Source organism: Lupinus angustifolius, chromosome LG09 (genome assembly GCF_001865875.1).
Source record: "Lupinus angustifolius cultivar Tanjil chromosome LG09, LupAngTanjil_v1.0, whole genome shotgun sequence".
Classification (NCBI taxonomy): Eukaryota; Viridiplantae; Streptophyta; class Magnoliopsida; order Fabales; family Fabaceae; genus Lupinus; species Lupinus angustifolius.
In genome coordinates, this window is record NC_032017.1 from 8,209,675 (window position 1) to 8,225,748 (window position 16,074).

At 33.3% G+C, this 16,074-nt stretch overlaps 4 protein-coding genes across 7 annotated transcripts; 2 read left to right on the plus strand and 2 right to left on the minus strand.

Moving 5' to 3' along the window:
* LOC109356373 (probable WRKY transcription factor protein 1) lies at window positions 48–1,007 on the plus strand. 2 transcript variants are annotated; one of them, XM_019599700.1, is made up of 2 exons: window positions 48–426; window positions 469–1,007. In XM_019599700.1, the coding sequence occupies exons 1-2, from the start codon at window positions 122–124 to the stop codon at window positions 740–742; spliced, it is 579 nt and encodes a 192-aa protein (XP_019455245.1). In that variant the 5' UTR covers window positions 48–121; the 3' UTR covers window positions 743–1,007. The 2 variants fall into 2 exon arrangements, with proteins under 2 accessions (XP_019455245.1, XP_019455244.1); XM_019599699.1 differs by having other exon boundaries at window positions 49–773; window positions 841–1,006.
* Window positions 2,020–3,244, minus strand: LOC109355860. 2 transcript variants are annotated; one of them, XM_019599111.1, is made up of 4 exons: window positions 3,016–3,244; window positions 2,740–2,985; window positions 2,482–2,651; window positions 2,020–2,395 (listed from the first exon to the last, which is right to left on the minus strand). In XM_019599111.1, exons 1-4 carry the CDS (start codon window positions 3,191–3,193, stop codon window positions 2,369–2,371), a joined length of 621 nt encoding a protein of 206 aa, XP_019454656.1. In that variant the 5' UTR covers window positions 3,194–3,244; the 3' UTR covers window positions 2,020–2,368. The 2 variants fall into 2 exon arrangements, with proteins under 2 accessions (XP_019454656.1, XP_019454654.1); XM_019599109.1 differs by having other exon boundaries at window positions 2,740–3,244.
* LOC109356212 (uncharacterized mitochondrial protein AtMg00860-like) lies at window positions 5,439–6,056 on the plus strand. Its single transcript, XM_019599545.1, has 3 exons — window positions 5,439–5,558; window positions 5,627–5,680; window positions 5,796–6,056. Exons 1-3 carry the CDS (start codon window positions 5,439–5,441, stop codon window positions 6,054–6,056), a joined length of 435 nt encoding a protein of 144 aa, XP_019455090.1.
* On the minus strand, window positions 8,851–13,356 carry LOC109357126 (sugar transporter ERD6-like 7). Of its 2 annotated transcripts, XM_019600866.1 has the most exons (19): window positions 13,058–13,356; window positions 12,913–12,975; window positions 12,166–12,255; window positions 11,986–12,045; window positions 11,820–11,885; window positions 11,624–11,689; window positions 11,467–11,542; window positions 11,061–11,125; window positions 10,873–10,965; window positions 10,709–10,789; window positions 10,490–10,574; window positions 10,316–10,359; window positions 10,173–10,235; window positions 9,769–9,828; window positions 9,630–9,683; window positions 9,450–9,509; window positions 9,229–9,343; window positions 8,979–9,095; window positions 8,851–8,940 (listed from the first exon to the last, which is right to left on the minus strand). In XM_019600866.1, exons 1-18 carry the CDS (start codon window positions 13,178–13,180, stop codon window positions 8,980–8,982), a joined length of 1,380 nt encoding a protein of 459 aa, XP_019456411.1. In that variant the 5' UTR covers window positions 13,181–13,356; the 3' UTR covers window positions 8,851–8,940; window position 8,979. The 2 variants fall into 2 exon arrangements, with proteins under 2 accessions (XP_019456411.1, XP_019456410.1); XM_019600865.1 differs by lacking the exon at window positions 8,851–8,940 and having other exon boundaries at window positions 8,955–9,095.

Below are 16,074 nucleotides of genomic sequence, written 5' to 3' on the forward strand. Positions count from 1 at the left end.
TATATATATACTATAAAACCACCTTCTCATAGTCGTAGCTCTTACAATTTGCACTTGTGTAGTGTTGTGCCTAAACCCTATACCTATACCCATACCCTTGGATCACTGTACTAATAATTCCATGGAAAAGAACAACAAAACCCCCTTAAGCAGGTTCTCTATATGCAGAAAATTTCGTGAAGCACTTACAACAAATTTTCATGGCATCAAGCAATACTTCTACCAGCGAGAACCTAGGTCTGTGATCATCACTACTCCTCATTCAAACTTTGAAACTTCTTTGGTTACTACTCATCTAACAAAGAACACTCATGAAGATGATAATCCAGAAAGAGGAGGAGCAATCCCCATCATGTTTGATTACACAAATACTCCAAGAACAACAATGTCACATATTGGAATAATAATATCAGAAAGAGAAGATAAAGTGGGTAACAAGGTAGTTGAAGCTGAACCACCTCGTGATGTTGGGGTGCAGCACTCAGAGCAACAAGTTAAGAGGAAATCAATTGATATTAATGACACTTTCACTGAGTACATTCAACGTGCTAAGGGACATAACAACTCAAATAATGTTGGCAAGGGACATAACAATGCTACTACTACTATTAACAACATGGAAAAGAATCATAATAACCAAAACGACCAATTTTCAGATTTCATTCAGCATGCTAAGAACAAGTTAAGAACTACATCCAATATTGGGAACACTACTACTACTACTTCCTTCAAAAGAGGCTAAGATCTTCATTAATAGTATTGTTCCAAGTGTTGTTATGCTTCATCTAAAATTCATTGTTGAGTGGAGTGGATAAAAATAAGGTTATACCATGCCGCAAGCTAAGTAGATATGTTATTTGTTTCTTCTATATTTCCTTTAATATCCTCTTGAAATTGGGAACCATCCTGGTAAATATTTACTGTATGTTCTATTCAACAATTTAATAAAGGTGTAAGTTAATGTAAGCTAAGGCAAATAAATTCAGAATTAAGGGAAACAAATAGGATGATGACATAGCTAGGCGTTTTTTAACACAGATTCTCTATCTCAAGTTTTTTTTGTTATTATGTCTCTATGTCATATTCGTGGAAATCTTTTGTGTGCTAAATAAAGGTTGAATCCTCTCTTCTCTTTCACTATTATCACTAAAGATAAAGATAGAACACTAAAAACAAGAAATAATAGTGCATGGATTGCTATTTTATTATTATTGTCTTAAAACTTATTAGAGGTGGTCAAATATAGGGTAACAAATAAAAAATATTAATTTATATAAAAAAACAACTTGCAATATTGTAAATACAGTAGAATTGATGTATTTATTGTATTAAAATGTCATTACTAAAAAATAAAAAATAAAAAAAGATTATTTTTGTTATTCAAATATTTTTTACATTATACGATTATTACATTTTGAACATATTTGAGATAACAATTCACTTTTTTCCTACTTTTTTGTTATAGGATGCCATCGAGTGAGTTCATGAAAGTGATAAAGGGATATAGAACTTATTGATTTGTCCAACCAAAACCAAATTTTAGTTCTTTAATTGAGTTGTGATGATGGGTGACAAGTAGTACAAAGGGAAGCAAAAACAAAAATGATAAAAAGAACTCATTTTGTTTCATTACAAAATGTATAAACGGTTCTAAGGATTTGTTGCTTATATAATTTTCCTTACATACTAATTTGATCTCCCACAAAAAAACGTAAATTATATCCAAATATCGTGAAATGTAAGTTAATATAGTTTTTGTCAAAAGTCATAAAAACTGTTAAAAGTAATTAATTTAATTACATTTGATATTTTTTATGATCAAATTTTCAAGAATCAATCTAGTATATGCAAAAAAAATTAAAAAAACAAAAATATATTTATACTCTAAAAATAATTAGCTCTGTACATGATTAATGAAAGACTTTAAGTAGGTTTTAAATGGCAGCCTACAAGCTACATTCAGTTTTGATTAGAATTGCTTTGGCATAGAGCTAGCAATCGAAATATTAAAAAATGGTATTGTAACTTTCCTAACATGAAAGGTGGAGCATATATAATAATAAAGATTTCTCAATTTTAATTCTCTACTCTCCGGTTATTTACATGATTTTCATCCATCATCAAAATTGGTACTCACAATATAAATAGGAAAACTTATTTTGTACACAAGAGTGAGGCACTTAGTATGAACAGACAGTGTATATTGAGTGGTATGATAAAGTAATTGTTGATAAAATTGGTGGAATTTGAGTGAAGGGGAAATGAGAAAATAAGAAGATGCAAAACGTTTAAAGAGCATAGGCTATATATATGATTTGATAAAAGGAAAAGTTGGTCCTATCCATGGTAGTAGTTGTGGGTTCCCTCTCTAGTCTGTTCTGTGAAGCCATCCAAACTGCAAAATGCAAAAGAGAGAATAAATAATAAAATAGGTAATAACATGTTGATAAGTGAAAGTGGACATAGAGAATTAATATGTACCTTCCAGGCGTACATGGCAAAGAAGGCAATGATATCTGTTGACCAAACAAGAGGAAATGACTTGAAAAAGAAAGGTATTGTAACATTGAGGAGTGGGATTAGGAGAAACAGATAGTTGAGTGCTTCTTTCTCATTCTTTGAGCAATCTCGAGCTCTCAATGAAGGAATTGCTGCATCATGCATATATTATTATTATAATTAAACAATGATAAGAGTGTGAGAGAGAAAGAGAAGAATGAATGAAAGTTGAAATCTTACTGAACATCCAAATAGACCACATTCCCATTAATCTCCAAATGTCAGGTTGGTCAGAGGGGAAAATGAGATTGAAAGACAAAGCTCCACCAAAGAGCATAGAAGCATAGGCTTGAACCTCAAAAACAGTGTACAAGGTAGAGCCAGGAACAGCAGGGTTTTTAGAAGCAGTGGAAGGCCTTGGTGCAAAGGTAGAAGCAGTCTTCTGAGCAACCTTTTTAAGCAGAGGAGCAGAGGAAGTGGAAGTGGTAGTGGTAGTGGAGGTCAAAGTGGAAGTGGAAGTTTTAGATACTTCCTCATCAACATCAACATCAACATCAAATGAAATTGGAGTGTGTTCATCTGAAGTGGCACTTCTTATTGAAATGGAAGTTGTTGAATTCAAGTAGTAATACAATTTTGGTCTGTGAGAGATGAAAGAAGAAGGGAGTGGTGAGATCATCAAAGTGTTCATCATTATTGACAAACTGGATGGATGAGGTGAGATAGTTAGATAAGAAATGTGAGGCAGAGAGGATATAAAGGATATAAAGGGTATAAAGGGTATAAAGGATATAATATAATAGAGCCACATGACACCACCAATACAAATATACAATTTCCATTCCGCTTGAGACAGACTTCAATCATTTTCTTTACTTGCTTCTTCTAATAACACACTTTATAAAATAAAAATTATATATTCTCCTATTTAATTTTCCTAATAATCTTTTTATTTATAAAAAAAATGATATATGGCATAACTTAATTCTTTATTTATTAATAATTAATTTATAAATTATATATGTTATTTTTTTATAAATAGAAATGTAAACTTATAATCTTAAATAATATTTTTCAAATCAAGTACATTTCAGTCGGAAATATGAATATTATTAATACACTTTATAATATATGTTAAAATTTTGAATAATAAATGTTAGAAGAAAATATCAATGTCAAAATTATAAATTTAAATATATCTAATCAAATAAGTTATATGTTTCATAATTAATCTCTGCGTGACTCAATATTTTTACATTTTTGAATGATCAAATCATTGTCAATGTTATTGAACATTTTTCACTAAATGTAACTCATTAGACACGTATTCAACCATGCATCTCTAATTCGATACACAACCTATTTTTCACAATCTTTATAGTTGATATGACTTTACCGTTGTTGTGACAATAAGTAAAATTATTGTTAATTTCAAAACAATATAAATTAATAGATAAAGAATGTACCTTCCACTTTCAACCAACTTCTCTATAAGATTATTGATTCCTTTCGAAAAAACAAAATTAATACTACTACATATATCAATGTTATAAGTCTGAAATTGATTTTCAAGTATCTAAATTGGTAAAATAAAAATCATATGAATAAAAATTGTAATTTTGCCTTATCAAAACTAGTGATACAATGGTTTAAGTGATACCGATATTGGTTAAACTATATATTATAATAAGTTTATAATTATAAATATTATTATTTACATTATATAATTCAATTATTCAAATGGTTCAATAGTTGATCATGTCACAAATAACTATTAGCTCAAAGTTTAAACTCATAATGTCTAAATTTGAAAATATGATTTTTTTCATGCCCAAACCAATTTTAACTAGTAGAATAAAATTGACTAGAATTTTTTAATTTAGTCAATTTAATTGCATATCCATTATAATTAACATACTATATCGGGGTTGGTTTACCATCTTATCATTTGAATCCACTAATATAATACAATATTTCAAACCATCTAAAATACCTTTATGATAAAAGACACTATCTACTATATTGCAAATACATGTGAGTATTAATTCCCCCTCATCTTGCCTCTTAATACTTAATAGAAAGGTTTAGTCACAAAATCATAAGCGCTTTGACAAGTAATTAAGTTGTATACTAATATTCACATATCACATTTTCCGATTGTTGTTGATTGTCTTGCTAATTAGCACCTAAGCACATTGCACAACTTATCACCTATCTGCTCATTTAGTTTGACCTGATCATAATTGAGTTTGAATATGGTCGGGTTTTATTGAGTTTAGGACTGAGTTCGATTCAAAAATTAGATACAATCAATATTTAGGAATAGGTAAGAGACAAACATGATCCAACTCGATCCGACTCATAGTCACTAATTTGTCATGTTTGTGTATATGTGTTTATGTAAATGTGTACATAATAATGATATCTCTTAGTCAAAAGTATCATTGATTAATAATTAACAATATATATACATATAACATTTTATATACCAAATTATATGTCCATAATAATAAGTAATATTAAAAAACTTTATATAAAATGATATGCATTATATTTAATCACATCCAGGGTCAGGTTCAAAGGTTAGCCTGATTGAGATTTTGGGTCGGATCATGCTATTCATCTCAAAGATGGGGTGGATATACCCAACATTAGACCTTACAAATACCCACATTACCAGAAGAATGAGATCGAAAAATTGGTACTGGAAATGTTGCAAGGTGAAGTCATACGCCCTAGTGTAAGTCCTTACTCTAGTCCTGTAATCTTAGTAAAAAAAAGATGGGGGGTGGAGATTTTGTGTTGATTATATGGCACTTAATAAGATCACTATTGCCAATAAATTTCCTATCCCTATTATTGATGAATTGCTGGATGAGTTAGGAGGGGCAAATTTTTTTTCAAAACTTGATCTCAAATCAGGTTACCATCAAATAAGAATGAAGGAACAAGACATTGAAAAAATTGCTTTTAGGACACATGAAGGGCACTATGAATTTGTAGTAATGCCCTTTGGATTGACATATGCACCCTCTACTTTTCAAGCTTTGATGAATGAGGTCCTAAAACCTTTTCTAAGGAAATTTGTATTAGTATTTTTTGATGATATATTGGTCACCTTATGCAGGTTTTAAGGGCACTGCAGTTAAACTTTCTCAAGGCTAACCCAAAAAAAATGCACGTTTGGCCAAAACAGATTGGAATACTTGGGGCATATTGTATCGGAGGAAGGGGTAGAGGCTGATCCGGCTAAGGTTGAAGCAATGTTGTCATGGCCAGTTCCATGAGATATCAAGGGATTAAGGGACTTCCTTGGTCTCACGGGGTATTACAGGAAGTTTGTGAAAGAGTATGGCAAAAAGGCTAGACCTCTCACTGAACTATTGAAGAAGGACGGATTCAAATGGGATGATCAAGCCACTATAGCATTTGACACTCTCAAGGAAGCTATGATTGATTTGCCCAAGTTAGCGGTACCTGATTTCTCTAAGGTTTTTATTGTTGAGACTGATGCCTCTAGTAAGGGGTTAGGGGCTGTACTCATGCAAGAAGGTTGACCTCTAGCATTTTGGAGCAAAAGTCTATCATTAAAAGCTCAACAAAAGTCAGTGTATGAGAGGGAATTAATGGCTTTAATACAAGCAGTACAACGATGGAGGCATTACTTGTTGGGGAGGCACTTTATAGTCAGAACAGATCAGAAAAGTCTCAAGTTTCTTAATGACCAGAGATTGTTTTCAGAAGAGCAATTCAAGTGGACAGTAAAACTCATTGGGATGGATTTTGAAGTGCAATACAAACCTGAAAAATTGAACTGTGTAGTCGATGCCTTGTCGCGAAGGAGTATGTATGCTATCTCATTAGTCAACAAGGTTGATATTGATAGTTGGACACACGAAGTTGAGAAGGACCCCAAGTGGCAGGAGATGATCCGAGACCTCATCATAGCCCTAGAGTCGCACAGAGATTTTGAATTCAAGAATGGATTACTAATGCATCAAGGCAAGTTAGTCTTGGCCCGAAATTCCAGCAGGATTCCATTAATCTTGAAAGAGTGCCATGAATCTCCTATAGGGGGTCATTCGGGGTATTTCCGAACTTACAAACGGGTGGCCAGTTTTGTATATTGGTGGGGTATGAAGAGTGATATTAAGAAATATGTGGAATGTTGTGACGTTTGTCAAAGATATAAACATTCCACTCTCACACCAGGGGGTTTATTGCAACCACTTCCAATACCTACGCAGGTATGGATAGAAGTATCTATGGATTTTGTGGGTGGGTTACCTAAGAGTGAGGGGAAGGATACTATCATGGTAGTGGTGGATCGATTGTCTAAATATGCTCATTTCTATGCCCTTTGTCATTCGTTTTCAGCAAAGGATGTTGCCAATTTATTTCTTAAGGAAGTCGTGAAATTACACGGATTTCCAGCAGCTATTATTTCGGACAGAGACCCGATTTTCCTAAGTACATTTTGGAAGGAACTGTTTCGGGTGGCAGGAACACAATTGAAGCTAAGTACTTCCTACCATCCTCAAACGGATGGTCAAACAGAAGTAGTAAACCGGTGTGTTGAAGGGTATTTACGATGCTTTATCGGGCCAAAACCCAAGAAGTGGGGACGGTGATTAGCTTGGGCAGAGTTCTGGTACAACACCAATTATCATTGCTCTATTGGGATGACACCTTTCAAGGCATTATACGGGAGGGATCCGCCTATACTCTTAAAGGCGGCTGAATTTCCTTCTAAAGCAGAAGAAGTCAACCAATTATTGCAGAGCAGGGATACCATTTTGGAGGAGTTAAAACACAATATGGTCAAGGCGCAGGAACAGATGAAGAAACATGCGGATAAACATAGGAGGATGGTGGAATTTCAGCTAGGGGATTAGGTGTTTTTGAAGATACAACCCTATAAATTGAAGTCCTTAGCCTCGAGGCCTTGTGCTAAACTAGCACCAAGGTATTACGGGCCCTACAAAATTATCAGCAAGGTGGGATCTGTAGCATATAAACTAGAACTGCCTGAACATGCTAAGATCCACCCAGTTTTCCATGTTTCTTTATTAAAAAGAGCAATCAAGCCAAGTCAGCAACCTCAACCTCTTCCAACAATGTTAAATGATGAGTACGTGTTAGAGGTGCAACCAGAAGAGGTGGTGGAAGTTCGGGAAAATCAGCAAGGAGTAATAGAGGTGTTAGTTAAGTGGGCTACATTATCAGCAGATAACAACACATGGGAGTCTGTTGCTAGCATCCAGGAGAAATTTCCCACTTTTCCCCTTGAGGACAAGGTGGGTTTAGGGGGGGTATTGATAAGGGCAGGACTAAGCCCCCAATTACACAGGTATATGTTAGGAGAAGTAAAAAAGGGACTTAAAGGGAAGTTACGGAAGTCAGTTAGGAGTAGTTATTCTAGTTGAATGTAGTTAGTTAAGAATAGTATAAATAGACAAGAGTGGGTTTGTAATAGGCAGGTTTTAGAAAGTACAGGAAAGGGGAGTAACAGAATTGGAGCAATTCAGTTACTTGGGGGGTTTCCAATTACTCGTAATCTTCTTCTTCTTCTTAATCAATAAAGAACTATAGATTCAAGGTCAATTTCGATCTTGAATCTGAAGTATTATTCATTGAAATCTATCTTGCAAAATCTCTAGATACCAGTAATTGGAAACCCCCCAAGTAACTGAATTGCTCCAATTCTGTTACTCCCCTTTCCTGTACTTTCTAAAACCTGCCTATTACAAACCCACCTCTGTCTATTTATACTATTCTTAACTAACTACCTTCAACTGGAATAACTACTCCTAACTGACTTTCGTAACTTCCCTTTAAGTCCCTTTTTTACTTCTCCTAACATATACCTGTGTAATTGGGGGCTTAGTCCTGCCCTTATCAAGCTTCATATCTAAGACCGAGTTTAGGTTCAGAAAAAGATTCAACCAACATTTAAGATCGAGTAAGATGAATTGAAAAATTAAAATCATCATTCGGCCTCTTGAACATTACAAGTGGTAGTAGACTTTCGGCCTTTTGGGGCACTAGCCCTGGGGACTTGAATTAGGCTCGTGAATTAGTTAATGCCATTATGCATTATTATTAATTTTTTAGGAGCACCAAGCAAACAACAAATCATACAGACAATGTGAATTTTATACTAAAGTGAAAATTCAATACTGCTTCCTTGGAGTTTATTCCAACTGATGTGAACTATAATAAACATTGAGAACATATTCAACAATAATACAGAAGCCAACAAATTGGAAAATGGGCGGTATAGTGCACAAAACTCACATCCCAAAAGTAAAGAATATGTTTCAAAGATTTGAACTTATTACCTATTGGTCGTTAAGTAACAACTCTACCATTGCACTAATGCTCTCACCCTTCAACAAATCATAAATTATAATGGCTACTAATTCGATCATCAGCCTGCTCCTTATATTTTTTCCGCACACACTGCAAAACTCCTGCTCCCTATGCACTAATGGCTGCTTGTAATTGTTCCAGGCTTTTCCCCTTGGTTTCTGGCACTGCCACAACTATAAATAATATGGCTAGTACGTTGATTGCAGCATAAAGAATGAAGGTACCTGAAAAACATAACAACAAGTGAATTTTTCCATTCCATTATTATTCACAGTTGGTAAACTTGTTATCATATAATTATGCTGATCATCACTCCTGTAAATAAAACATAACTGAAAAGTTATAAGTATTATTTACCATAGGAGCTCCAGCTCATTAGAAAGTTGAAAGTATAAGAGCATAACCATGCACCAAACCAGTTCACTAATGTGGCTATGCTTCCTGCCTGTCCTTTAATATTGATAGGAAATATCTGCGACAGAAAGCAGCAATATTTAAGCAGTGATTTTGATAGAAATTGTGTTATTTGCACTGAATTTTGGGATCAACATTTGGCAGTGTTAGTGGGGGTTGCATACCTCGGACATCACAACCCATGGAATAGCTCCCATTCCAATTGAAAATGATCCTATGTAGACCTAATATCACAAAAAGAGATAAAGTCATAAAATGTATATGAGATGGAGAATGAGTTAATATTTGTGAAACACAACACATGCAAGAAAATAACATCATAAAGGAAAGGGTAATGACCATACCAGTATGCCAGTTAAAGCAAGTGCTGGAACTGACCCCATACTCACCTGTTGAACCTGTTTCACACAATCATATCTATCAGTTTTATATAAATATCAGGATTAAAAACTTGAAGGTGGAAGGTTTTTAGTTGGGATGCACCTTAAGATAGAATGCAACTGCTGTAAGTATACAACCAGTGACCAAACCCGATCCAGAGACCTAAACAGAACATAAAAATGAACAATACAAAAAAGAAAAGAATAAGGAAAAGAGGAACAAAGACTTATAGAAACAGTAGAAGAAGCCTCGGATAACTTCATATTTGCTCAAGCCATAAGAGGTTAATTATTACCAACCCAATCAATTCTTAGAAAATATATTACCTTCACTGATAATGATAAAAAATATTGTTGGTGTACTATTATTTCAATTTCCCCAAATGGTCATACAATTTTGGGGATTGGAGTAGAGAAATGTATATTAAATGCACCTATAATGACATTCAATTATCCAAAATAGAATTTCCTCAAAATATTTAAAGCAGATGAAAGTTTTGAAGTTACCAGTAACAGGGGCTTCCTGCCAGCTTTATCTATCAATGCTGCACCAAGACCTGTGATCACAACCTGCAAAATAAAATAAAAATCATGCCTAGTCTGTTTAAAAGAAACAAATATCAGAGCTTGCCAAAGTTAGAATTAAGAACCTGAAGGCAAGCATATAGTATAGTCCCAGTGGTAGAAGGAAATCCTAAGTTTTCAAACATGTTTTCAATGAGAAGTGTGGCAGTGGGAATAGTGGGTTATAAGTTATAACTTAAATGCAAAGTGTGCGGTGCAAGAATCTATAACAGTCACGACTAGAGCAATTCTCAAAGTACCTGCGAGGTCAAAAATACTGCTGGTATAAAAGACAACTCCGTTGATTCCTCCTAATTGCTGGCAGAGCATAAGCCCTACTCCAATCTGGTCATTGATATATTAAGTTAGTCAAACAAACACACATTCAAAGAAAATGAAGTTAAATTAAAGTAGCTTTATACAAGATGAAAAGAATGCAGTTTCCGATTATAAGTTGTAGTAGAGAGATGTATAGTTACAGTGAGTGAGCGCAGATATCTTCTCTGAAACAATTCTAGAAGGTTGGATTTTGGAAGCCGGTCTGAAGTAGTTATATAATCCTGTTTGGCAGTGACAAATACACCCTCTTAATCTCACTATATTTAGAAGCACTTTGTGTTTAAAGTCACAAAATTATAGGAACCTGAATTTCATTTGCCTCTTGAGATATATCAACATCTATACCACGAAGTATCTGCAGTGCTGCCACAAAATCTTTTTCGCGTCCTCTCTTTGCCTGCAGTCATTGTTCAGTTGGTACTCTCCATGTTATGCAAATCACAGCATTTATAAACACATTAAAAAGAAAGGATATGACATTTCAATTCTTACTAGCCATCTAGGAGACTCCGGAATTAAAAACAGACCCAAAAGCAATACAGCAGCGGGGATGAGGCCTGCAAATGCAAACTCTTGACATGGTTAAATATCAAATAATATTTGTCAACTCTTGGTATAGCTGATTTTGTAATTCAACTGAAAATAAAGGAGAAAATGTAAGCTGATTATTTATATCGAAATTCTTAATGACATTAGGTTGAATTAGTTTGACTAATAAACTAATCAACTAGGAACTAGTTTTTGAAACTTCAAGTGAAACAAAAAAATCTAAAACAGACTTCATTGTAGCTAATTTATCTGGATTGAATTTTGACAGATACATCCTATTTTCTTAATTTATCTTTTCTCCCTTTCCTCGTCTTATTGGAATTAGAATCAATTTGAGGATAAAACTCACCAGTTAAAGCTAAAGTCCTCCATGAAAGTATGGTTCCAATTATGTATGCCACAGACACTCCAGCAACGATCATGAACTACAAGGTGAAAAGAAATATACATCTGGAGTCCAGTGATATCAAATGTTTCAATAAGTGTTACATTTCTTCAAAATCTACCTGATTTAAGGTAGTCAGTGCACCTCGGAGATCTTTTGGTGCAATTTCTGCTATGAAGACAGGAACCTTATATAACAATCCATCAAAATATACACTTCAGACTTTGTTAAATTGAACTTGCTATTGTCTAAAATATAGTGAGATATATCATTTATCAAGAAGGGTTATGATATTTTAGAATAGAACTACAACCCACCACATAAGAAAAAACACCCATTCCATATCCTGTTGCTAGCCTCCCAGTATCCAAAGTTACTGGACCCTTTATAAAAGGAAGAAAAACAAATGGTTATATTAGGTCATAATCCACGGAGAGCAGCAGTAGTTATAGCAAAAACACCATACAAGTTTGCAGTAAGAACCTCAGAGAGATAAATAACAAGCCATCCTATAGCACAGAAAGCACTCGACACTCTCATTGCCTGCATATATATATATATAATATATATTCAGAGAGAAGCTTTTTTAACACCTTAGATACCCCAAATGAAAATAACAAATTAGATTTTCATCACAAAACAACTGTAAAGCCCTCAAGTTACCCCTTTTCGTCCAACAAAATCAGAAATAGGTCCACTTGTTATTGCACCAATCATCGCACCAAAAGTCAAGATGGAGCCGAACAAAGAATACTGCATACATGCAACATGCAACGTGTGAAAAGCAAAGAAAATATGTCAAATCCAAGGCTAGCAATGACATCAGGTCCATGAATAGGAGCATAGAAACATAATATATAGTTGCTTTTTGGGTACATGGTACACTATTCTATCAAATATACTGTATGTTAAGAGTATAGTTAATATGTTTTTTATTTTAGTAGATACACTTTAATTTTTTAAGCTCATTTACATTTTTTATAAATAATTAAATAGGTTAAAATAAATTTATAAGCATTTTTAAATGATAAAACCACACATTTCTAACTAAAAAGGTAAATTTTATATGGGCAACTTGAATAAAAATATGTTAAAAACTAAAAAGGCCCAATATTGGATTAGGGTTTGCTTTCTTCCCTACGTCTACCGTAGCAGCAACCCCTTCCTCTTAGCCACTTCCTGTTATACGTTTGCTATCTTCTTCTAAGTCATGCCTTATTCATAACTCACCGCGTTTCAGAACCACTAATGAAATGGTTTGTGGTACGCATGGGTATGAGCGAATTATATGAGCATGAGTAGGAGTGGCTATGTTTTATGAGTACATAATAAGTTAATGATCATTAGTTTCCATTTTACTGTAAGCTGTTTGTAACTCATTTTCATTCTATCTCATAACAACTGGCTTACCTCTCTCAAAGAGAGACTGAGATCATTAGTGATAGCATATTGAGTGGGAGATGAATAGCCAGCCTGAAAACACAAATATAATCATTTCACATAGAAACATAGAAATATATGTTGGTCAAATATAGAGTATATAGTAAAGACTTACGCAAGCTCCAAATTCATAAGAACCACAAACTGCAACAAATGTAGTGAAGTAAACCATCCATGGATGTCCTTTGCTTTCTTTCTGCTCCCCAATCAGTGGCTCTCTGACTCCTTTGATTGTCATGTTCCTTTTTCCAACTACGTATGTTTTGTGTCATGTGTAATAGGTGTGTAATATAAACTAATGCACCAATGACCACCGTCCGTTCAGAATAAGAAAGAAGTGAAAATGGTCAACTCAATTTTGTGGTTGAATTGAAATGTAAATATAGTTAATACAAACTTATCTCTTCCTATTTTTCAGGCTGGAGCATATACCGTGGAAGAAACTTTGTTCATGAGGGTCACCTCTCATTGAGGGTTTGGTTAGGTTGATTAGGTTTGAGTCTAAAAATTAGACCTGAACCATACCTAGGATGGGATGGAGGACAAACATGATACTCTGACTCATCCCATTGTCACTCACTTATTAGTTTGTACGCTATTCAATAATTTTGTTAAGAATAATGATATCTTTTTGGTCGAAAGTATTATTGATTATCTAATTTTTTTCATTATATATACATAATTAACAATATATGTATTATTTCATATCTCAAATTACATATCCATAATAATAAGTAAAATATCCTGAAAATTTTATCTAAAAAGGGTATTCATTATATTTAATCAAGTCTTAAAGTCAGATTCAGGTTCAAAAGTTGACATGGTCGACACTTAAAGTCAATTTAGCTTCAAGTTTAGGGCACATCCATGTTCATAAAATATGATTTATCCAATATTTAGGATCAGATAAGGGATAAACCTTACCCGACACATATTCACCTCTCCCCTACCATGTTTTTTTTTTTTTTAAGCAAGGTGCAATAGCACCGAAATATATAGATGAAAGAAGATACAAACAATTAATGGGAAACAATATTAATGGGAAAGTGAAAATAATATGGGAAACAATATTTTCTCTCTTAATAATTAATGGTTCACTCAAATTAATTACAAGCAACACAAACTCTTTCTTTCCCCCTCTATCACCCTTTAATTTATATGGGAGGGATTCACTTACTAAACTTAATCCATATTCTAGTTATTCATTCTTGAGAAATCTAATGGTTTAGATCTATTCACTAATTTTAATCATTAGATTTTTCAAGAATGAATGACTAAGATGTAGAGTAAGTTTTTTTCTATTTAGTCTTGGAGTATGTGAATCACTTCCCAATTTATATACATACCATACAAATATGAAATAGGATGGTGAATGTAATTAAACTAAAATTCTAGGGAGTATCACTATAATTTAGTCTAATAAAGATACATCGACTTTTATACTATTTAAATTTGGATCTATAATATATCATATTTTGTGAAATTCTTGTGTGAGATTAAACAAAATTGTATATCTTCTTCTCTATGATGAGTGTCATTATCACATTATCACATGTATTTGTTTTTAAAATAAATGATAGTTCATAAGTGTCCATAAATTCAAACAAAAAATCAATTATTCAATCTTAATATACTTTATTTTATCATTAATACTTAAATTAGTTGTTCACGATATAAGATTAGAATCAAGAAATGATTTAAATGAAAATAATATATGAATTTCCCTTTTGTTATCGAGATGTATTAGAGATGATTAAAGATATGATAGACAACTCAAAATTAAATAAAAATTGGTATTTATACAAAAATAATGAGTAATATTATAAATGATTAAGTAAGAGTCAATATTTGTTATTCTATAGGGCCAATACCTTTTGAAAATATTTAATTAATTAAGCAATAGCAATTATACTGAATCCCCTTGGATTTTAACTTACTTATATTTATTGTTCATTTTTATTTAAAAAATTACACTGTATCTCATACAGTATAGTCAGTATAATTAGGAGTGATTTTTACATGTAAAAAAAGAGTGGATGATTTGCATAATTTGACTAAATCTCAGTGGATGTCAATGTAATTTATTCTTCAGTTTACTACAAGAGGGGTCACATATTTAAGGTTAAAGATTAATACACTGAGTAAACTCACTGAGTAAATTCATTGAGAAGTATCACATGTCAAGGTTGGGGTGTAACAACAATCATTCCTATGAACTCTCGTATAACTTTGCATCTCATATGATATCTTCGATTAAATTCGATCTTATGTGTGTAACCCTATATGTTCTTGTTGTATTAACATTAATATTAAAATCTCATTTTAATATCACAAACGATAAGTGTATCCAAAAATACATCAATATTACCCAAGTTTTTTTTTCTCGATGGTAAGAGAGGGTTAAACCCAACCCGACAGAAGCAACAACAAAAGGAAAACAGACCTAAACTCCTCTACAATATACAGTAGAAGTATTATCAAACAGTAAACTAACTCTACAGAAACTAGGGACAAACTTAAAGACATGAATGTTCCAACTTAAACTCAGCGCATGCTTAGCAAGATCATCAGCCACTCTATTAGCTTCCCATAAAACATGAGTCTAAGTTGTTGGAATTTCTGATAATTTATGGGTCACAAATATAATTCTATAATTGTGTTATGGCCATTATGTAATTAGCCAAAATATAAAATGATCTTAAGTAATTAATTTGGTGGTTAAGGGTATACGTGTCATGAAATAATAATAAGTGTAGATACCTTCAGGCAATTTCTGATTTGATGAAGGGACTGAATCAGAATTATTGCAACTAAAGTAGTAACCACTACGAGGTTACTTTTATGGGTTATGGTCCCCATTTGTAGAGCAACAGGTTTTCAAGTGTAAAGGTGGAGGAGAATAAGGTAGGATGAGAATAGTGTTATCCAGAATAGGATAACACTATCCACTCATCCATAAGGGCTTATAAGGCATAAGGATAAGCCTCCTCCAACTAACCTCAAAGCAACACTTTTCAGAAACTAAGGTATTCTCTCATTCCCCTCTAGAGAGAACTAAAGGAAAACCATTCGGCGCTCTATCATCTGGAAGATCATCTCACCCTCATACCTTCGAGATTCCGGAAATGGCTC